The sequence below is a fragment of the Phymastichus coffea genome, unplaced genomic scaffold, assembly GCF_024137745.1.
Source record: "Phymastichus coffea isolate CEN01 unplaced genomic scaffold, Cenicafe_Pcof_1.1 PCOF00162, whole genome shotgun sequence".
Classification (NCBI taxonomy): Eukaryota; Metazoa; Arthropoda; class Insecta; order Hymenoptera; family Eulophidae; genus Phymastichus; species Phymastichus coffea.
The window spans coordinates 89,161-113,250 of record NW_026706973.1 but is presented as its reverse complement, the minus strand read 5'-3'; the positions used below and the strand labels follow the sequence as shown (position 1 = coordinate 113,250).

The 24,090-nt window shown below is 43.8% G+C and overlaps 2 protein-coding genes across 3 annotated transcripts in view; one reads left to right on the top strand and one right to left on the bottom strand.

Moving 5' to 3' along the window:
- LOC131672919 (CUGBP Elav-like family member 4) overlaps positions 1-24,090 on the bottom strand; it is a 127,013-nt gene that overhangs the window by 42,633 nt on the left and 60,290 nt on the right. The window lies entirely within an intron of this gene.
- On the top strand, positions 22,629-23,794 carry LOC131672923 (prostasin-like). The gene is made up of 4 exons (XM_058950476.1): positions 22,629-22,662; positions 22,739-23,042; positions 23,240-23,555; positions 23,621-23,794. Exons 1-4 carry the CDS (start codon positions 22,629-22,631, stop codon positions 23,792-23,794), a joined length of 828 nt encoding a protein of 275 aa, XP_058806459.1.

The window sequence follows — 24,090 nt, the reverse complement described above, 5'->3', positions numbered from 1 at the left end:
GCGAAATCACAACCACAGGAGCGATCATGCAAAAAAAAAAAAATAAAAAAACCCGGCGATAGACATAACATCGTGTGGTTCCCCTTCCACGAGAGGTCTTCCTCGACCCCCTGCTGGCCACGGCTCGTAGAACAGCTGCGCTCGAGTGACGCCGGCTACATAAGGGGGGAAAGTACATGCGGCCCAATTTCTTCGAACTCCCTTTCGATGATTTTTCGCCTATTCTAAACGACAGCCAGTAGAGTACGCGTAATCCGTATGGTGAGCGTCGCGGAGGACAGCCGAGTGCTACACGGTTTGCATTCCCCTCGTGAAAAATGTGTGGAACGAGCTCGTCGTCCATATTTCGCCCGTTTATGATAATGCCTCTTGATGGACAAAGAACGCATCGTTGCAGCCTTATAGTTATGACGCCCTCGGGACTTATGCTGCCTCTGTTTGTCCATCTGCCTCTTGTATAGGTTTCCGGCCAAGCGCGGCATTAACATTCTTTATCTAATGAGCCTCGCTGCTATTCCTCGACTCCGTGCAACAAAAAAAAAACGATCAACGAAGACCCGGCGCCAAAATAAAACAACGACGACGATTCTTTTTTCGACAACGGGCCTTTACCGTCTCTAGCTTCCAGCAGCAGCCCAATCGACTCTGCCACCCACACGCGTACTAGTCTATCACTCTACAAGCACTCAACTCGTGTCAGCGTTGGCTGTGGTAATTGGGTTAGCGCAGGCTGCCGCGTAATGCCTCTCAGCGAAACTGAATAAAAAAAAGAAAAAAAAAAAAGAGTGTACGCGCAGGATCGAAATTCACTTTGGGCGCACGACGACGGAGGGTCAGCGCACACGTGAAATCGAAGCTTTTAAAGGCTCCCAAAAGCCTTTAACGAGATTTCCAAAGCTCGTATATAGATATATGGATTTATTTATCCGCGAGAGAGAGAGAGAGAGAGAGAGAGAGAGAGAGAGAGAGAGAGAGAGAGCGATCGACCAACTGAGCCTTTTTTCCCCAGGCTGTGCACGAGCTGATCGTTCTCGTTGGTAATGCGTGCGATTTTTCAAGGCCCGCTCGCTTTCTATATATATATACACATATACACGTGACGATTCTCCGAGCTTTGTGCGGTATATATGCCTTATCGACACTATGCCAGCACACTGCACCATCCCTTCTCTCTCTCTCTCTCTCTCTCTCTCTCTCCCCCTCTCTCTTTCTCTGTGTATGGGTTTGTGTTCTTATCTTATGGCCCAGCTCGACTCTGCGAAGGATGGATTTTCTCTGTCGTTTTTTCATATCACTAGTTCCGTATAGTTGAATCGGCTTCTGCAAATAAACATTTGTTTGTGAAAGGAAAAAAAGAGAAGAGAGGCTGGCGTTGCTTTTTCTCGCTAATAAGATTGCGAATGTATGGAGATATAACGAACGACGAAAGCCGTGGGACGAGAGAGCGCCAAGCAGCGCCGTCGCTATAAATGATTCAGCGCCGAATGGCTCGGACGGAAGATTACTCACGCGATTCTCGAAGGCATCATGTTGCTGATGGGTCAATGCGCGTGCACGAGCTTTTTGTGTCGTGGCGCTGCTGATAAATTTTTTCTTCTTTCTTTGGTTGGATGCTTTTGTCTGCGCTTCTTGTGTGCTCGGCTAAATATTAATGGCTTCCGTGTCTTTTCGAGCTTGACAAATGCCTAGATTATTATTGCGGCGATGCAAAATGTAACGTGAAGTTTCGCCAATTATATCGTATAATTTTACAAGAAAGCGGTACATACTGAAAAAGAAAAACTTGTCTTGTAGCTAACTGCAATTATGACATGTCACAAGAAATCCATTCCCATATTTGTGCCCCTAACACGTGCTTTGTTCGCGAAAAGATTTATCCGCTAAAGACAAAGTTACTTCTATAATACGGGAATATTTGTAGGGATACGATATAAATGATTATCATATACGTATTTTATTGATATCAATGATCAGCAAACATTTGGAATAACACTCAAATTTATGTGGACGAGGTAAGTTTTCAATAGACAAAAAGATCCTTTGGTGTGCATGTATAACAATCACGAACGAACGAAAATAAAGTTACGACGAAAAAAAAGCGTGGGCGATAATCTTATGTACATGGAGGCCTTGGGGGGAAGTTGGTGCTAAAGGGATGGTTAATAAGCTATAGGGGAGGCGCGGACTTCTGGCCGCTGGCAAACGAACTCTGGCTCGTTAGGCCCTTGAATATTCAAGAGTTTCTCTGGCGCGCGTGCTTCGGGCCATTTAGCGAGGCTCAATATGTTTGCCAGATCATGAAGCTTCTCTGCCCCCCTGCCCGGCCCTCGCAGCCAGGCGAATCAATAAGGTACTTTCGGCCAATTAGCGGCAGATGAAGAAAAACAGGAAGAAGCAGCGAGAAGAGGCTCGTAGTAATCGGACGTGCGTGTTTGCAGAGATTAGCACAGCCGGCGAGCTTCGCGACGCGAGTCTAATCGCGTTTCCGAGCATCCTCTCTCCGGCGTTTGCCCACCAGCAGCCGAATCGCGCAGATAGCCGCTCGGCCGTGGTTGTCGTCACGAAAAGAGAGAAAGTCGAAGGCTGCGTATCCGAACAAAAAGCAGCGAGGCTCGTGCATTCTATTCTCGGGAGCGCAACGCAACGATAATAATTGAATTATCGTCAAGGAAAATATTTCACAGTCGCGTGAGCTTCGAGCGTATAATACACGCACCGACCTGGCAATAAGCTTCTCTCGCAGCCTCATGCTTATCGATTGTTTATTATATACACAATGTGTGTATGTGTGTGTGTGATAAGGTTTATATACCAACCCTCGCGATATAATTCCTCGGCTACAGAGAAGTTTTTGATGTTTATTAGTCGAGAGAGAGTGGGCTTATCGAGATTAATGCCGAGTACGTGCTCGCCGGTGCGATTCCCGTAAGTATTATTTTTGGATGTGTGTGCGAGGATTTTTTTTTGGCTTTCGATACATCTATTCGCGCAAGATTGCTTTTGGATAAGAAAAAGAGGTAGCTGCAGAATGATCGAGCGAGCGAGCAGGACGCTGTAGCAACATCGTTAATTAACTAAATGTGCTTCGTCTCGGCAAGCGTGTATCAAGGAGGTTCAATCGTCGCGCGACACCCTTTACTCAAAACCTACCCCCAGGGTTTTCGTGTCTCTCTCTATCTCTTTACAGTGTGTCGCTCCAAGCGACTCTCTCTCTCTCTCTCTCTCTCTCTCTCTCTCTCTCTCTCTCTCTCTCTCTCTCTCTGCGCTTGAACTGTGCGCGCGGGTGTGCGCCTCCTTCTCCTCGGGGGACCGTAAACTTGTGTCTTAGGAGTGCCGTAAGGCAACGGGGGATGCTATCTTGGACTTGCGAGTTTTAAGAGATGCGAGGTGTCCGAGTCTGCAATATGCAGTGCGTGTTTCTTTTCGCCTTGAATGTTAATTAAAAGCCAACGTCATTCGGACGTAATTGCCCAGCGTATATTTCTCTCAAGACATCAAAACGTCTCTGGGAGAAATTCGAGAGTGAGAGAGAGAGAGACGCAATGTCCGCCAGTGGTATAATTGGCTTCATTCTCAAGTAGACAGGTTTCTCTCGCAAAAGCTTTGCCCGCGGCATGTCTACCTTCGCTCTCTCTCTCTCTCTCTCTCTCTCTCTCTCTCTCGGTATTCCATAATTATGCCAGATGGAAGAGAGAAATGCGCTTTTCTTTTACACTTTGGCGCTTTTGCGTTAATTAATTGAATGAACAAAAAGAGATGAAATTGCAAAAAGGCCGAGGATATATAAACAACGCGGCGAAAGAGTTCGGTTTGGATCTCGTTGTCGGCTTAGTTTTCAAAAACACGACGCTACGACAGAGAGAACGGAGAAATTCACCTTTTGACCGTGAACAAACACGAGTGAGAAACTCGGTTCCAGCCCCGTCCATTAAGGTAGAAAAGGTGCGTTGCCGCTGGACGTGACCGATCTCGCATCTCTCGGGGATGATCTCTCAGATTTCCCCGGATAATAATACTTCTTCCACTCTTTCTCTCTCTCTCTCTCTCTCTCTCTCCCCCTCCTTTGGTCTTTTTCCCAGCTGTACTTCTTCGACGACTACTTTACTTTGCTGACTCCCTTTGTCTCTGTCGCGTCTCCTCCTTTTTTCTACGACGAGTGCCTAACGACGTATACGCGAATGTAAGCAATGCCGACCTTTTTATGGATGAAAATGATGGCCGAAAGCTTTCCAACCAGCTAATTGACGCAATGCAACGCATATGTACCTCATCGCTCATTCACAAACTTTCTTTTGGGCAAGTAACGTATCCATCATCCAATCAAAAACTCTGCTGTTTCGGACACGATGCGCGCGTGTCAGTGTGTCCCGCGAGGAACCTTGTTTTTTCTTCTCTTTTACCCCTACGTGTGTGGATATGCTTCTTAATAGCCACACCCTCAACGGTCGACGAGCTTTTAATTGACGTCTGCCAGATGAAGACCAGCTTTTTTCTCCGCCTTGCCAAACTTTTAATGAGTAAAAGTTTTACGAGCCGCGTAAGAAAGCGTCCGCGTTCTCGTTTATCAGCCTAATAAACGTATATATACTGTTCGCTCTGTTGTACACATATATTCGAGGGATTTCGCGAGAAAACAACAAAAAAGAAACAAAATGTTTTCCAACTGCGCTACGCCAGTGCTTGCGGTGTTTTTTTCAGTCACGTAGATGTGGCTTTTGTCCGCTTTGCCGCGGGTGTGAAATTCGTCGGGCCCGACAGCGAGAAAAAAAAACAACGGGATACGCGAAGGTATGCGCGCGCGCGAGATTTTTGCATGTTTGTAGCGCGTGCGATGAGCACTTTAGAGAGAGAAAGGGAAAAAAGCTCGAGAGGGTTTTCGTTTTGTTTGGTTTTTCAGGATTTTTTTGCGAGAAAGAGAAATCAGAGTGAAAGGATTTTTTGCATGGGTGGAGGAGATAGCGACGTGAGAGGAATTTACATTTTTTCTTTCTGTTTCTATTTATTTATTTTGTTTCTTTTTTCGGACAGGTATGTGGAAGAACGACGCACGGATGTTTTTCCTCCTGGAAGGCAAAGCGTCGGGATTCACGGATAAAATATCAGTAATTTAGAAATAATCCGAACAAAATTGCAACTCTTCCAATCTGCGAATAGACAACACTCTGTAAAACCATTTTATGTTAACGAAACTCGCAATTTCTCGTCAACGTCCGACGCCCTCCAAAGCGCGTCGTCTCGACTATTTTCAACACAGTTTTTCGTTAACTTTCTCTCTACCCCCGAAATGAATGTTTGATTACAAGCGCAACCTACGGTCAAAGCAAGCGAGGAGGTAGGAAAAAAATCCTCTCGAAATTCAAAAGCTGTAAAGCTCGGCCAATACACGCGTCAGAGGCCGCGGGCGAAATTAATTTTTAACTTTTAATAGAGGCACCGAGAGAGCAAGAGAGAGGGAGAGAGCGAGAGAGCGGCGAGCTTTCGACTGACCCCTCGCCTACCTGATTGAATTCGACAGAGAGAGAGAGAGAGAGAGAGAGAGAGAGAGAGAGAGAGAGAGAGAGGGAGAGAGAGAGAGGGAACTTTGACGCGTGTTTCGCCCTTATATTTCCGAGGAACCTATGTATGAAACACGCCCACGGGCTAAGTTTAATTACGAGTGCCTCCATCCCCTAAAGAGTTTAGATAGGATTTACCGCGGGAAAATTTGTTTTGCCGAGTGCGCGTACAACTTAATTAAGGCTTTCTCCTGCATTGCGCTTGGAGTAAAGAAGCGCATCATATCGAGTGTCATTGGTCCTCTTCTCTGCAAGCCCTCGCTTGCGCGGCTCGTCATTGAAAAGGAACAAGTTGCTTTCTTCCCTCTCGAGTGGCTCGGAAAGTGTAGTCGCATTATTCCGAGTAACGAGAGGGCGAAGCGAGGACTATTGAATTCTCCCGACGTACAAGCTCATTTTGAGTTTCATATAACGATATATATGTTTAATCTAGTCAGTCAGGTGGCAATAAAAAAAGAAAAGAAATTACATCATATTGAGGATAACGATAGCCTTGAAATTATTGAATTATCCATGTAGCGCCAGGCGAATTCCTTGATCGAGCCTCCAAGCACGTTTCGCATTATATTTTGTGTATTTGTGTGTATGTGTGTGTGTGCGCGCGCGCGCGTGTGTGTATGTGACTCTCTCTCTCTCTCTCTCTCTCTCTCTCCTCTCTCTCTCTCTCTCTCTCTCTCTCTCCTCTCTCTCTCTCTCTCTCTCTCTCTCTCTCTATTTTTACGTCGAGTCGGCATGACGTTCTGTTTCCACGTGTGGATAATGAGTTTTCTCGTCTGTTTGTTCTTCTACTGATGGCGCACGCAATTATTTCTTGAATAATGAACGCAGTTCGTATATTTCATTGTCAGAGCATATCAATAAATATGCTTCATGCCAGCAATAAAAACACTCGGTTTCGTTCATTGGTAACAACCAACACTTGGCAATCCACGCACTAATGCTCGCCGGTATTGAAAAGAAAGGTTACGCGAAAACTAATATCTTTCATCTTGGCATTTTCACAGCTCAAAGCCGATATTATCATCATTATTGTTACATCATTTCATCGGCGAGCGTGCGTTCTTTAAAATCGTTCTAATTAAAAAAAAAATCATCACCGATTGCACTCTTTGAAAATGCACGACACGATGAATTCGTCGGCGCTTTTATTTCCTTTGGCTGAAACTCCTGTTTTTTTTACGACTCGAATGACCTATTTTCCATTCATTTGAAAAATATTAAAACAGAACTCTGATGCCCCTTGTAAAAATTCGAATTTCGTGTAATGTCTCTCACCCGGATTCCACATATATCTCTTGCTCGAGCGCGCAGTCAGCCGTAAAAGTGGCAGTTATAAAAAGAGTGACTCTCTCTTGCGAGAAAATAGGAAAAAATCAATGGCGCCAACTCAATGTCCAATTATTTAGGATGAAAACGCGCGCGCGACAAGAGGGTGCATTATTCAAAAGAATCGTCGAGGAAACTGACAATAGGATGAAAAATTGAGGGAGAGAGAGAGAGAGAGAGAGAGAAAAGAGTATATATGTAATCCAAGAAAAAGTTGGACGAAGGGAAAGAATGATGGAAAGATGGGTAGGAGGAAGGATGCTATTCGCGTCTGAAATATTCAGTGAATGTATCGATTTCCAAGACAAGCCAGGTATTCGGCGTTGGGGTTTGGATGGGGTCTCAAGGAATTTAATAATCCAACATCGGAAACTTTCCTTGGGTCCCTTCTACTTCTTCTTCTACTTTGGCCTGTGAGAGGGGGTAGAGAACGTGAGCGAGCAGACGGATGCGTGCCGCGCGGATATGTTTTACAGAATATCTACAGTCTTTGTCACATGCGTTTAATACGCTACCGACTTTGTTTCATCTATGTTACAAATGGCCAATGGTAATAGGTTGATCAATTGTAAAAAGAGTAAAAGTAACATTTTCATAAAAAGCGAACAATTTTTACAGCCACTCCTAAAAGAAGAAAGTGGCACCGAACAACCTTTCCCCGCCAAGTTTTTCCCCCAGAAAACTATTTCACCGAAAGAAAAAGAAAGATCGCTGTTTTCTTTTCTTTTTTTTTAAGAAGGGCTAAAGGATAACAGTTTACAGCGCACACGTATCGAAAGAGAGAGAATTTCATACGAAGATTGAAAACGTATTGGAAGCTGAAACATTTCTTGCCCGGGAGGCAATTCGTCGAGTGGCGACGGTAGCTGAATTACTCGTGCGCAACCACCGCTGCGAGCTTGTGAAGGAAATCGGGACCAATAAAGTGCGCGGATTTCGTCTTGATAGCTTGCCTGCTTCAACACTTTCGCTTTTTTTCTTCATTCGATAGAGAATATAACGCTGAGCTTGGACTTTGTTTCTCGGTGTGCTGATTGAATGCTTGCACAAATTCAATGATACTGGGCATTCCAGTTGTTCGTCCCTCAAAGGAGATGAATGTTATGTCTTATAAAGATGGTTATATCGGCAAATAAAGTAAAGTAAAAGACACTTTTGCAATGATGGTTGTTTGGTTGCTAGATGTTCGTAGTAAATTGTCTTTAATTAGAGGATGAAGCAAATTGATTTTCTTCAGAAACCTTGAAGCTTGAAGATCTAGCATTAAAGTGAGAAAAACAAAATCAAGGGCTAACGATATTTATCAATGACTATTGAGTTTATAAATTGTGATGAGAGAGAAAAAAGAGATTTAACTATCCAATGATGAGTTGCTCTTTACAAAAGCCTTCGGCGATTTGCCGTGAAAATTCATAAGCTCGCTTGAATTGAAATACCAACTGTAATTTGAATTTTTCAAAAGACTCTCTTGCAAAGTTTTCAGGTCGAGGGAGCGCGGTCGAGGCGAAATTCCAAGGCTAATGCGATATTATTTAGAACAAGATGCGCTCGCGAATTCTGCAAATGAATGCAGCCTTTCATCACAAAGAGAGAGCGTAGCTCGGCGTGTGCTTTAGCTCGAAAGCCTTGCTCGCTGCTTATTAAATACCTCGTTGAACAAAAGAATTTGCCCGATCCTCGCTCGCCCGAGATACTTTTTCAAATTGTTTTTTGCGAAAGCCAGGCTTCCTCGCGCGAATCCCGATTAGCTCTCTCGGCTGTAATTAAACGCAATCCGGTTGCGCGCATCCACGACAATCAAAAGGCAAACACCATCAATAAAGCAAGGCAGCGGCTGCTTCCTCAAGGGACTGAATCTTTGGCGACGTGGCCCGGCTGAATATTTCAGGCATTTAATTCCCAATTCTGGCCGGCCGCCAAGGTATATAAGAGAGTTGGCTGCAGCTATAAACGCCACGGAGAAAGAGGTTAAAAGCACACTGCGACCACCAGTTGCTGCGTCGTTGTAGGCCTACAGGGCGCTAAGTGCGCAGTTAGCTCTATCGCCTGTTGCTGCTCTCGCGAGAGAGAGAGAGAGAGAGAGAGAGAAAGAGACTAGGAGTCTTCTGCGTCTTTTTTTCCTTTTCTTTTTCTCCAACAGACGACTACAAGGGTGCGGGATTCTCGTTCGGGCAAGGGCTATACGTTTTCTCGGTCGTCTGACGGGATTGACGTTTGAGGCGGACATCGCGCGGCAGACCGTATTTCTCATTTATCGGTGAAAGATCGTTGCGATTGAAGATAGCCCAAGCGACTGGAATTATCCGACTGGGCATCTGTATCGGAGACGACGACCTTATTTCTACCGCGGCGCGTCTTGCCTCGGCAAGCCAAGAGCCCGGCGCGCTTGCCGATGCGACGCACGAGCCGGAGCGTCTGCACACAGACACACAATGGGCTTGACGTGAGGCTAATTACCAATCGGCTTGTGGAAATACTCGCGCGGCTTTCGATAGATGCAGCCCTACTAGCTGGCTAATTAGTTTCCAAGTGGCTTACAATGGTGCTTCTAAAAATGGACGAGGCGCCGACAACGTCGATCTGCGAGCATCGCCGAGCCAAGCACACCGAGATGGAGATCAATGGCCTATCTGACCGGCAACAGCGGGCGTTGCATTGGCGACTTTGCGTATGCGTATGGGTCAGCGCGTGGGAACGTCAGGCTTGAAAAAGAGAGCGAGCGAGAAAGAGAGAGAGAGGAGCGGACCGAGGGCTTATCCCTTAACAAGTTTGGACGCTGGCAAGTTGAGCCGGCGCAACCTGTGGCTATACACGGCCAACTTGGGCTTAATGAGAAGTGAGCCCCGGACCAACTTCCGAGTACTTAGCCGCGTACGTGCGTGCAAAAGCTTGCCGGCGACGCGACGGGCTAGACGCTGGAAATTTCGTTGGGACTTAATTAAAAAGGTTCTCCCACCGACGTGTAGCCAACGTTATATCGTGCTGCTCGCTGCCTTTGTGTTTTCCAGGGGAAAAAGGCTTGTTTGTCAGACAGCTTCGTCTTCCCTGCCGTTGTGTTGGCTTTCCGTGTCAAGACTTGCTGTCCCTGTTGGCTTTTTCTATTTTGCTTTTGGCTTGATTGCACTTGCTCTCTCTCTCTCTCTCTCTCTCTCTCTCTCTCTCTCTCTCTCTCTCTCTCTCTCTGTCTCTCTCTCTCTCTCTCTTGGCCTTGAAACTTGAATTCGAGCGTGGCAGCTTGTTTGGTTAGTTGTGCAAACGTTAGGCGCGCTCCGTTTTGAAATTGACCGCCCGCCGCTGATGCTATAAAGGCATCGTGCCATTTTCCTTCAACGTGCCCAAATGAAATGCTTAGCTTGCGCGAGTCATGCATTCGCTTATCGATATCACTTCCCCTGCAGCTCAAACAATCGATCACATATCGCACGAGGAAACGAAAACGCCGGAGTTGTTTCATTGTCATATTTTGAGAACGCGGCACCGAGTATAGCGTAAAATCCAATCGGACGCTCTTTGAAAACGCGCGAATGCGATTTATTCCGAGCAATTTAATTTTTGAAACAAATTCAATTACTCCGCGTAGAAATAAGATCGAACAAAGCCAAACGGAACGCAATGGGATGAGCTTTAAATGCATTGGCGCGTCATCTTCGATAGCATTACGTACAACGCTCGTTTTCTCTCTCGCTCGCAATGCAATTACTACGATCTCATCGAGTCATTTGTCAGCGACTCCGACGAAATGCTCTCGCTCACTGATAGGCGCGAGCCGTGGCTACGCGCTCGCCTCGCCTGATAAAGCATACGCCCGGGAAAACGGAGAACGTTGTTTCTCTCTCTCTCTCTCTCCGCCGACGTAGCATTTTAAAGCTCCTTTTACTGCTTATATACGGATTATACAAAGTTACAAAAGTTACGGTAGCCCGAAGCAATTAAAGTTTACAACGTGGAGTAAATTGAAGGCTGCCGCACAACTGCGAAAACTCCCGCGATTGGATTATAAGTGTTAGGCAACTACGTGCTTTGATAAGTAAAATTTCGTTAAATTTTCTGTCGTGCGGCCCACATGCAACTCTGTCATTAAAAAAGGAGGCAGTGCAAATTGAATCCGCAGCCGCAGTGACGTACATTTTTTTCTTTGGACATCTCTCGCTTCCTCTCAACTAAGCTTTCTTTCTGCGCACGCAAACTCGCGCGAAAGCTTTGGCATCTCGCGTCTCGCGCGGGGAGGCGCACGTGTCTCTTTTGTTTCGCAGCGCACATTGTTGGCAGAAGGATTGTTGGAAATTGCTGCGCGAGCGAAAGTTTCGTCAGAAAGAGAGAGAGAGAGAGATGAAATGAGTTTCCTTGCAGAGGCAAGACTTTGACTTACGTGCCTGATGCGCGAACGCGAATGAAATTTTTCGTGTATACGTACGACTCGCAGTCGCGGCAGGCAACGTCGCGAGTTTTTCCACGGCGGACTGACGCGAGCTTGACGTCGTCTCGGAGCGATCGCGTCGGCGAATCTTCCTCGCGCGTTCAGGTCGAGCGGTACTCTCGGCTGATAATTGGCCGACGGCCATGAAGCAGCCACGAGCAGACCAATTTCAGGTATTATCGAAGTGAATAATTAGCGCGAATCGATTTGGCGATTACTGTATTTTTAGGTGGCGCGTCCGCCTCGTGATTGTATACAATTTGTACGGGAAAATAACGAAGCGCGCACATTGGCTTGATTCGAAGCACTCCATCAAATAAACAATGGCCACGCACGCCACTGGCGGCGGCGAAGGGAGAGAAAGATAATACCCAGCGGGCTGCGCGTTCGACATTAATTTACAAATTATACGCGTGCAAAACAATCACTGATCGTCGAGTCGCGGGCTGCGAGCGAAAATAACCCTTATTTTTGCGACTCAACAGGTGCGAGAGCGGCGCGCGAGACGGGGCTGTTTTTTTTAAGAGGGCGAGGTCAAGCATATCCGCCCGATGTTCGCGGCCTCGCAGTCCGGGAATTCGGCCTGTGCCCTCGGGCCGTTGGCTACGATTGGACGCGACTCTGCGTGCTCGCACGGCAGTGTCGTACGTATGGGCTGTCGATCCAAGCCGATTATGAAATCGGCGAAATCGAGTTCGATCAGAACCAGCTGTGAATGCTCGTCGATGATAACAGCCGTTCGGGAACGCTAAAGCACAGCGAAGGATCGAGCAACTCGCGAAAGACCGAGCGTCGGCACACCGTCGTCGAACATTGAAAAAGACGGCCTCTAGGGCGTGCACGCACAAAATGCCGACGACTTAGAGAGTAACGCAGCTCCGAGAATGATCTGGAAGGACCTAACCTCCCGACGGCGAATCGACACACGAGCGAATTAATTAGCGATCCGCGTGGCTAAAGCTTTCCCTCGCTCGCTCGTTTTTCGAGCCGACGGGCGCTTGTGCACGGCCGAGGGACAGAAGAGACGACGCAGTCCCGCCGCCAACCGTGAGAGGGAAATTACAATTAACTTGGATTGCACCGGCGTCTCGTCGCTACAGTCACAACAACTGGCGCTCTGGCAACGATTGTCCCGAGAGAGAGAGAGAGAGAGAGAGAGAGAGAGAGAGAGAGAGAGAGAGAGAGAGAGAGAGAGGCGCGCGGATAAAGGCGTTCCACTCGCAGCAGGCGAAGCGCGTGGCAAAAGTGTCGGCATTGGCGTGCTCTGCGCGCCTGCTTTGGCTGGGCGACGTGCGAGCAGAAGCGTTCCGTCCGCCCGACGCGAAGCTCAGATTTCTCGCTCGCGATAGCAAAAGTTGCGCTGTACTCTTGGAGCACAATGCGCTCGGCAACTCGAAACTTCGCATCGATAGTCGCAAGATTAATCAAGAAAAGCCGGGCTTCCGATATCAACATTTTGCAGCGAGTAAAAAGCAAACTTGAGCGCGCGTCGAGCAAATTCATATCTCAGGCCAAAAGCAATTCAATCAGCGAGCGAATCCTTTCAGTAGTCGCTTTTGGAACTCGCCTAGCAGGTAGTATATACAATGCTCTCCCTGCCGGAGAGGTTTCGACACGATGAAAACTGCCGAGACACAACTCCACTCGAAAAGCCCCTCCAACCTACCCACGGAGTTTCTCCTCTACGAAAGCTCTCAAATTAACTCGCTTGAGCGGCGATCGCGTTACCTTCTGCCTGAAATTGTCGAGGATTCCTTACATATACAACGAACCTTTCGGACAAGCGAGCAAATTGCAGGAAAAAAGACAAGTCGCGACTGACCGGTGACTCGACCAAGAGAGCCGGAGCGCCGATGAATGCGCGTGAAGCAGTCCGAGAGACGGAAGAAAACGGACAATTAAGCGCGTCAGCCTCCATGTCATCGCTTACTTGCAGGTCGCGCAGTGGCACTGCAGCTGACACCGGAGTCGCGCGCGCCTACTGATCCACTCCTCGCTTCGATTCTGATCATTCGACTTCAGCTGGCGTTCCCCACCGGAGGCTCGCCGATGACCGGCTGGCGGAAAGCGGCGACGTGGCTGGCGTTTTTGCCGGACGACGTCGTCGTCGCAGATTGCCGCTGGAGCTGGGGGCATCGAATTAATATTCATCCGAGTGCACCAGCGATATCATCGCTGAATAAACATGACATTATTAAGCGGACTGCCGGCCGGCAAACACTCGGCGAATTAACATACAAATTGAGCGCACGTGCGCGAACACAAGCTAGCCGGGCAGCGGTCAAAGGTCGCCTGCGCTACGGTTTGATGTCTCTCTCGCTCGCTTTGGCCGCGGCTCTGCATGCGTGTGCGTGTTTGTCTAGGACGCGGTTTTCGATCCCCGAGCCTCGCGAATAAAGAATATTTTTCCAAAATAAACTCCTCCCCCACCCCACTACTCATACTCTGCCTGTTTGCAGATCCGTGCAAGATACGCGGTCGGCTGACAAAAATTCTTACTCCTCGCGCTGATGCTCGCTTCGCTGTTCCTACAACTCGACCCTATTGACGTCTATAGTCGCGAGTCGTTCTGCTGCGGACTTACCTTTTCTCAGAGTTTCTTGCATTCTCAGCCACTCGAAGGCTTTACACTTTTCAATGATTCAGGTGTTTCAAGAATGTGCAATTATCGATTACGGCTGTAAATACGTGAAAATGTCTTTTCGTTACTTGCACAATTTCACATATTTAACTAAAAATGCTTGGAACTCGCTCAGTGATTACCTAAGATAACATCAGTTTCTATGCTACTCAATGTGAAGACTCCTTATAGACATTAAATTCAACAAGACGTTTTCATCCAATTAAACTCGTCAAAATTTCAATTTATACTCGTAATCAGTGAGCTGAAAAATCGTTAAACAATACGCTATGGAGACGATTCAATCATTGTACTAACCGTGTTACCTAAATATCAATCGGGATTCTTGTTTTACGTATACCAAAGACTTTTCCAGAAATTCGTAATTTACGTCATTTTGTTTCTCGGAAAGTTCTTAAATCTAGTTTCGACCCCAACGCTATTAAAAATTCGTAATATCATGGTAGTAAAAAAGTTCAAAGAAAATTACGACAATACTTTGTAACTATTTGCAGATATCCTCATCAAATTATCTAATTATAATTTATTCATTAAATCTCATTTAAGTCACATTAAGCGTCAGTTATAAAATTCAACATTTCCGTGCTTGAAAATAAAGCTTAGAATAGTGCCATCTAGAAAAAGAGGAACCCTTCAAATTCAGCCAACCAAAAATAAAGAAAGAGAACTATCATCTCTCTTTCTCTCTCTTTATCTCTCTCTCTCTCTCTCTCTCTCTCTCGCACATACTCAGCTTGCACATAGTCCATTCTCAGCCGGGCGGAAAGATTAATTTCATCAGCGAGCCATTGTGTGCTTTAGGGAGGAGTGGGTTGGTTGGACGATATTTCAGTCCAGCGCGAGGCCGCCGCCGCCGCCGCAGTTCGCGTCAGCCTAAGTGACCGACATCAGCGCGCCTTCGGAATTGCGCCTAATGGCCATGCTCGAGCTCTAAAGGAAGGGACAGCTAGCGAGATTTATGCGCGACCCCGCTGTCCGTGGTTGACTCTCTCCTCCCGCAGCCTGGGATCACCTAAATTGTTCCAGATTTTTGGATTATTTCCTGGCTTCAACCCACCTTTTTGCTTCTTGCTTTTTAATTCGGAACTATGCTTTATTCGTTGCATTTTTAAGCAAAGTCAGGTTAAACTAGAGCGTATGTATATCAACTCAAAAAATTTATCTTTAAGGCCTTAATCTATGGAATACACCAACAGAATGATTCGATATGAACTCATATATTTTTAGATTTTAAGCACCTGAAACATTATTCAGGTGCCATGAAATTTATATAATTTATAATAATAATATTCCTACAGGTATATGATTCGATCAGAATTTGACTTGGGTTGAACAATGTAAAGATCCAAATATTATTATTAATTATAAATTTAAAATGGTTGAACCATATCAACTCTATTATTAGAAAGACAAAATATTTTATCTATATTTGTTACATATTTGCAAAAGCAGTGAATACTAAAATTCTAAGAATCATATACTATGCTAATTTTTATGACATCGTAAATTATGAAAACCAAGTTTGGTGAGGTACACGTGTAACCACATTGTACTCTCTCCAAAATTAAAAAAAATAAAGTATCAAAAATAATTAGTAAAAAGCATCCATAACGAAAAATTATTCATTAAGATTAGATCAAGTATTTTCTCTTGAAATGCTACGATAATTTTAGAACAAAAAATATATCCTTAAAGAAGAAAACTAGGAATAAGAAAATACAATTGACTAATCGAAATAAAACGTTATATAGGAGTAGTAGTAATAAAGTTACTCTTAAAATTTTAAATATGTTACTAAATCCATTGAAAATATTAAATGATAATAAAAAAATCATTACAAAGAAGCTCAAAGTATAAGTAGTTTTTAGTTTCTAAGTACTTTTGTATACAACTCTGTATACAGGAGTTCAAAGCTCCCTTGCAGCCTGCAGGGCAAATCTGGTTTCGACTAGATCTACTGCAATTGTATTTCACATTTAAATAAAATTACAATTATTTAATTAAATAAAATAAATATCATCTATCTTAGCGTAGTACTCGTAGTCGTTTAAAGTTCCGAAAACCAGCAATGACCAGCCGCTGATTAGTTGTGAAATGCTGCTCGGAAAAAAGCGGTATACACGATGCTAGTCCTCTCGCAATGCTCCAAACGAGACGACGAATGTCGAAGCTGAAAGAAATAAAAAGAAAAACGAACGCTCGGACGTGCAGTCGGCGAGGCGCGCGAGAATTGTGATTATACGCCGCGTCGCATCGCATCGCCGACGAGATGGAAAGCACGAGATAGAGAGAGAGAGAGAGAGAGAGAGAGAGAGGCGAAAAAAATAAGAAACGTCAGGCCGCATACAAATGATGAATTACGCCAGGGCAAAACTCCGATCGATCGCGTGGACTATATCTCTTTCGTCGCAGGCTTGTTTGTCATACATACACGCAAGTTTAATTGACTGCAGGGCCGGGGACGTTTGATTCGTTTTTTCTTCTATCCTAAAGTTATGTTTATTAACGAGCTTCATTCCGTCTGCCAGTCGTTGGAGTCTGTCGGCTTTTTCCACGGCGCGTGCGAGATTAGTTTGCGAGTGAGAGATTGACTTAATTGAGTATGGCAATTGGCCTACGATGTCTGTCGGTTTGATTCGTTTCTTTTCCTCGATGCGGCAGCGCGCCCGAGGGTATGTTTATTAATGAGCTTATTTTCTCGTAAGAGTGAGAGAGTCGAGTTTATCGGTTCGTTTGCAGTCAGTTGGTCGGGAGTGGACGCTAATACTGCTCGAGAGACGTCTAGTTCGATTTGCTTGAATCGACGTTACGCTGGGAAGAAAAATGATGCGCCCGAATAATGTCATCAACGATGCAGTGGCCGCGGCCTTGCTGCAGCCCTCGAAAAGCCAAAAAGAGGAAAGAAGGGGAAGCAACCTAAAGCTCATCAGGCGAGAGCCAAGTGGCTTGCGTATCACACGGCGACACGCAGCGGCGCTCGACACTCCCTTGTCGCGCTCGGCGTTAATGGAGTGTCGGCTGTCGAGTGCCCTTCTCGCACTTTTCTCTTCCCTTATATACACCTCGCCTGCGTTCCTCCCCCCTTACAATGTATAGGCGTAAGCGAACTTCAAAGTCAAAAATGAAGCTGCTAAATCGCGCGACTTTCTTTTTAAAACTCGGTTAATTGGGAGGAATGAAGTGTGTTGTGGCAACTTCGCTTGCGACGGTGAAGCTGGTACGTCCTGCGGTTATTTCATTTAAGACTTATCTCTACCGATGGCGATTGGCGTCGTTGACAAGATTTGCTTCTTCCGATGACCCAAGCCTTACAATTCTCTCTTCCTTAATGCTCAACACTCGTAATCTTTTCCAATTTACGTGTAAAAAGCACATGAAATTCGTTGGTACAAGTTCTGTCACCGAAGAGGTATGCGCACTAATCGATAAAAATCAGTTGAATTAATTAAAATCGCGCTTACAGTGCAGACTGCCATAAAAAATTCAACGAAGCTGCAAAAAGAGAAGTCCACAAGTGTTAGATTTCGCAATTCGAAAACGGATGAAATCAGTGCAGTGCGCCCCAGATAAAATGTCGAGGCAAAGAGGCGTTAAGGCTACGGCCGATAATGGTACTTCATTGGCAGCCATCTCATTTCCATATTCAATTCGCTGGCTGCTAGGAAGGAGGTACTTCGCACCTGATGCGCAAAAACGTACTTCTCTCTCTCTTTCTCGCGAGGAAATGAAGACGCGGTGCTTTTATAAAAGCCGAAATGAGTCGCGCTTGATTATTTTCCTCGCAGATTGAATCATTATGTAAGCCATTACTCGAATGAGATTTTTTTTATGAAGAAAATAATGGTGCTCAGCTGGCGATAGCTGAAATTCGGATGGGATATAATAAATCCTTAAAACTTGATGCTGCGACGTTCCAAGGTGCATTTCGTGGAAATTCTGTTTTCTTCGCAGAGCAGAGTTCACTTATTGGTAAAGACTTTTTCACAAAGATTTCATCGAAACGCATGCTTTCTTGCGACGAGCATTCCTTTTTTCTCAGCTTCTACGAGGCAAACAAAGGCTTTCACGTGATAATCTTGTCGTCAATTAATTTTGTCATTGAATTTATAGGTCGTATAGCGGCTGAGAGCCGCAGAGTGCAATGTTACTCGGCGTATTACCGCTATAAATGTACTTAATAACGACCGTCGACAATACCGTTGTAATGCCAAGAGTGTGCGAGAGAGAGAGAGAGAGAGAGAGAGAGAGAGAGAGAGAGAGAGACAGAGACAGACAGAGAGAAAGACAGAACGCGTTCGAGATCAATGTCGATGAAATTTTGAATTGATTCCCGTGCGAGGTGCGAGCTGCGGCACTGAAAAACTTGGCGTGCGCTGTCACTGTTTAAGAGGCGTCTAATCCAGGTACAAGGAATGTCAAATGAAAGAAAAAGGACTGAACGAGAATTGAGCAGCAAGAGCAATCGGTTGAAGGGCAAGCAGGCGTGACCTTTGAGAAGGGCCTCCTAAAGTACGAGAGGAGAGGAGGCTTGGCAAGCGAGTGTAAAGGGAAAGCCTGGAGATAAAGTCAAGATTAAGCTTTGGCTCCTTTTTTCTTTCTGTTTTTACGAGGTCGCGCGCGGCATGAAATTCAGAAGGGTGTGAATTTTGGCCTTGCCATTCGCGTGCGCGCGAAACGCAGAGCCTATAAATCATTCCAATTAGACGAAGGGAGAAAATGGACAAATCGGACGTTTGGGGCGTGAAACGCATGATGAAGTCGTATCTACCGCGCAGCCAGGGCGAGAGTCGCGTGACAGTCGCCAGTTTGTTTTGCCGAGGAGGGCCGCGTTCCTCGGCTTGATTTATCGACACGAGTCGGTCTGTGCGTCTACAGAGGGCCACTTTGCAAAAATTAATTTTTTTTTGACGACGACGGCCAATCAATTATTACTTATCGCGTGAGCCGGAGCTCTACTTACGTATCGTAGGCTTTGGCCAGTGTCCACTGACTTTTAGACTTGTTGACTTACCTGAAACAGAAAGAGAACAGTGGCTTGTTAGCTATTTATAGAATTACAGATAACAGCATTATAACTTTATTATACGGCTATTGTCTGACGCTATGAATAAATTAAAGAAAAGGAACCGAAGGATCAATCTTTTATTCATGCCATCCTTGGAAACTCATTTCGAAAAGAAACCTTTAAATCGACTGCAGCGCGAGTGGGTTTCAATCGTCGCCATCATTTTGATCAACGAACTGCTTGAGAAAAGATAAAAAGAAGAGGAAAGACGTATAGGCTCGCGAAACTTTTAATATCGGTTGCAAGATATATAACCGATGATTGCTCGAAAGACAAGTCGTTAGACAAGTCAATTTTTTTCCCTTCGCGCGCGTCATTAATATCCGGCGAACGATCGACGAGGTCATTATCCGAACGCTTAATCCGTTGAGTCGGCGAATCGCGAGACGTTTCTCTTACTTGGTCTTTAAAAAAAAAAAAGAAGGGAAGGATCGGGTATCGTAGGACGAGACTGATTGTTCACTTTCCTTCGACTTTCTTTCAATTTCTTAGCTCTCACTTAGTGGCTTCGTTTTTCTTGCTGACTTGGAAAAGGTTTACGCTCAATGGATTCTTAATTATGTAGAGACTTGAACTTCCATTAATCTTGTTGATTAACTGCAGGCATGGAGCTTTCTTTCCTTCGAATTATCATTCAATCCAATGCATTTATATTTTCCTCCCTCGAGTTTCTCATTTTGTCTTACCCAAAAACTGAATCACTCTATTGCAAATACTCTCCAACTTGAATCACTTTTCTTCGCTTCGCGGATTTAGATTCCGTAAAAAATGCAGCTCTCGTTCGCCGAGACAGACAAGAAGTGGATTGATCTCCGGGACAATTTGTACTCGTGGTCGTTAATCAATCGGCGTCTTCGACTCTTCCTCTTTTTTTCATTCGTCCTTTACACGGCCTGCTGGGACTCGCGATTTTTCGATTTACTCTGTTAATCGTCGCTCCCGACCAAAAGGACCATTTTTTAAATGCTTTTCTAGACCACGAAGACGGATCGAAGTCACCATATAAAAACCTTCTCCCGAGAGACGCCGCCGCATGAGTGTAAGGAGTTCGTTGATTGACAGATTGATTGATTGATTGAATATTTATTGGTAAAGCTGCGCAGAGCTTGGAAAAGCAAGACGTCTTTTTTTTTTTTTCTTATCCTTGTGCTTGCAAGATGATTGTGAATGCGTGCAACGCAGCAGCGGCGAGAGCAAAGTAAAAAAAAAACTACGTACGAGAGAGTGATTGATTGCTCGCGGAGCAAGTTTGCATATTTGCAGTTGATTTTTATCTATTCAATCTTGAAACTCGAGCTTCTGTCTTTTTTCGGAGAAAATACACGACTACGCATTCGATAAAAATCTAAATGCATCTGGAAAATCCTGGGGTTAAAAGTCAATTCCATTTGCCAAGCTCCGAAGATTTTCTTTTGCTCATAATCTAATCTACTTATGTACCCAAGTCCATTGAAGAGATTGTATTATTTTGCATTGTTCCGCGAGAGCTTAATTCCCATTTCTCTCTCTCTCTCTCGCTCTCTATTGATTTTATACAAGAGAGAGAGAAAGCGATATTGTTCCGCGTAATTTGTCTCTTCTCGCCGCGCTATCGTTGGAGTTTTCTCGTCCTCAGGCATTTCTTCTTTTTTACACCCCTCGACTAAATAGGCTAATAAAACAGTGGGGGGCAGAGATAGTGTGTAATGCATGCGCGGCATGACAAATGCTTGCCTTTAAAAAATCGATTACGACAGCAACAGCGACAGAAATAAAGGGCAAGTAAGACAAATCTCATGTAATTTAAAGACGCGCGGGCGTTGAAATAATGTCGGCCTAACCTCATTATTGGCGCTCCCTTGCTTTGGTTTTTTGCCTCGTAGAAAGGAGAGTCGCATTTTCATGGATATGAGCTTTGACGTCGACGACATTGCATCACGTGCATTGAATAAATTGGTTTTGGGAAGGAGGATTATTGTTTGAAAGGGAAATTGAGCAGCAGACTTCTTTACCTTTTATTGTTCGATAATGACACATCGATCGAGAAAGTCGCTCGTGTAAAAATATTTACAGAGACGTATGCAAGTATTTATAGATATTGATTATTTGATTCAATATCAGCACGATTTTTTCACTGTAAATAGAACGAAAAATTGTCACTTTCGACCGCAACAGGGGTGCAGATTCATATTTTTATGATATCATAAGTGGAAAATTTGTAGGGTAACGATTGCGATTAATTAAAAATGCACAAAAAAGTTTAGGGATATATGCGTTTTTCACGCATACGAGCGAACAGAGAGGGGGGGGGGGGGAATACAACAACGCAAGCTCAAGCAAAGCGAGGGATGTCAATTATTCGTTGCGACAAAGAAACTTTGCCCAACGCGTACTTTTAATTAGCGCATTTTTTCCTCGTTGTACTAGCCGCTGCAGCAGCAGTCAACAGAGGAATGAAGAGAGAGAGAGAGAGAGAGAGAGAGAGAGAGAGAGAAAGAGCGAGAAAGAAAAGGATGGTTTTTTTCGGCTCTACCGCTGCCAACTTTTTCAATATGAAAGCTGTCAAATTTGCGGAAGGAAAGGCAAATTGAAGCGATGCTCTCGCGCTTCCAATTAAAATTCTCTGCGCGCACTTCTTTTCGATTACTAGTCCCAAGTTTATTTGTATCTGTCTCTTTTTTTCTGTTGTTTGCAATCGTGTATACGCCAACGCGAGAATCGCTTGCATCGATAAAAAAAATAGTGGTAGTGTGGGAACGCAGTGAGTGCTTTAGAAAATTATTTCTCGCTTTCGACAGCTGAAAATGTGTAGGAGTGATCGTAGGTTTTGGGACGTGTTTTCGTGCTTAAAAATAAGTTCTAAAATTTGCTGCATGCTGAAATCTATGTTTTTCGAATTAAGAATTTTTATTAATTTTCCCGTTAAATAAAAATAAAAACGTACTTAATTCAAGAAAATGTGTTCAACAAATACAGCAAAATTGACAGCATTTTTGGCAACTATACAATTGATTAGTAATTTATTAACAAATATAAAAATAATAAGTATGCATTTAACATAAAAATTTTATCTAAAATGATTGTTATAAATAAGCTTGAGAATTTATTTCATGATACATTCGAATGAATAAAGAATTTATATTAATCTAATTCTGTTAAAAGTTTCTTCCATTAAATCGATGAATTAATGATCAGCTATATGCATTCCGATGAATCACGAATAAGTCGATTTCTTTAAATATTAAAGTGACTATATTTTTTCATAACGCGATTAGTTCTTACAGATGAAAATATATGAAGTCTTTATATTTTTAATAATAATAATAATAATAATAATAATAATAATAATAATAATAATAATAATAATAATAATAATAATAATCACTATCATGTTTTCACTCGAAAGAAAAATATTTTTAGTTAATATTGGAATATCTGATTTTATCATAAGAAGGATTTGCATCCATGTCTGACTTTGACTTGTCTACACGCGAAGACCAGTATTATCAACGTTTCCGAATGACATTTTTTATCAATACCTTGATAACGCTTCTGATGCCAATGATGCAATGATTTCTTTTGTATAAATACTGCACATATGAAAGTAACGTATTAAGATTGTCTCGGGAATTCAAATAAAGCATCATGAAGATTTTGGCGACGCTACTTCTTGTGCAAGGTAATTCATCAAAAATTATTTACACTGACTGATTTTACAAAAATATTCAGCATCACCAATATTTTTATTCTTGCAGTGTACCTCGTAGCAGCAAACCCATTATTAAGAATAGCCGGTGGTAGAGACGCAACGCCGGGTCAGTTCCCATACCAAGTTGCCATCCAATATGGAATTCCACCAGTAGTCAAACCTAAGACAACCTGCGGTGGTTCTATTATCAACAAGGAATGGATCCTTACTTCAGCTACTTGTATAATTCTTCTTCCAAGCAATGTTGGCAAGGTTGAAGTTAAGGCTGGCAAACATGAAAATGAAAAAGACAGTGAATACGTGCAGACTCGCGAGATTTTATTGAGACTCGTACACAAAGAGTATAAAACGTGAGGAAACGTTACCTTTTAAATCATTTCTATTCATGGCGATTGTTTTTTACTGAGTAGTCATGATAATATCGTGAGATGCAATGATTAGATGTTTTTATCGGATTGATATTTGATGATGCCAAATATTGAAGAAGATTGGCAGTGCAATACAAGCATTTATAATCTATTTCTTATGGTAAATCATTTATTTTCAGAATTATCAAGCAAATTCGGTCGTACGACATCGGTTTACTCAAACTCAAATCTCCTTTGGTCTTTAACGACCGCGTGCAGCCAATCAACCTACCCAAAGCCTACACAAAACCGAGCGGTCTTGCGACGCTTACAGGTTGGGGTTGGACATCTACCGGCTTAATTCCCAAAATACCAAAGGTTCTCCAAGTGGCCAAAGTATCAATAATAAGTAGGTCAAATTGTGAGGACGCTATCAGAACCATCCAACCTACCGAGTCTATCAATGACTTACAGTTCTGCAGTGGACCACTTGATAAATCAATTTCAGCTTGTGTGGTGAGTATTATATGTATATGATTTGATTTTAGCGACCTATAAGTGTATTATGAATTTGGTTTTAGGCTGACAGTGGTGATCCACTAGTACAGATTAATAAATCAAACAACAAATCAATTCAAATTGGTATAGCATCTTGGGCTGATTACCCATGTGGTGCGACTGGTGCACCAACTGTATACACTCTAGTGTCGGCCTTCGTCTACTGGATCAATGAGAGAATCAATGAAAACTCATAAAATAAAATAAAAATTCTAGTGCCCCGTCGAGCTATTTGATATGGAACGAAATGAATAAATTATTGATGTTATAATTTTAAAAGGTTTATTGTTGTTACTGATCTGCTTATTAATTAAAACTTCTTATTCGATGTCAAAACTAATATACAGTAAATTTAATCTAACATAGGATTTTGATAGACGCTGAAAAGTGTTATGTATCGCATGATATTCACATTATTCATTTGTTGTTGGGTAATAAATCTCTCATTGCGTAATTTTACGCTATAAAAAATTTTAAATTGATAATGATGATT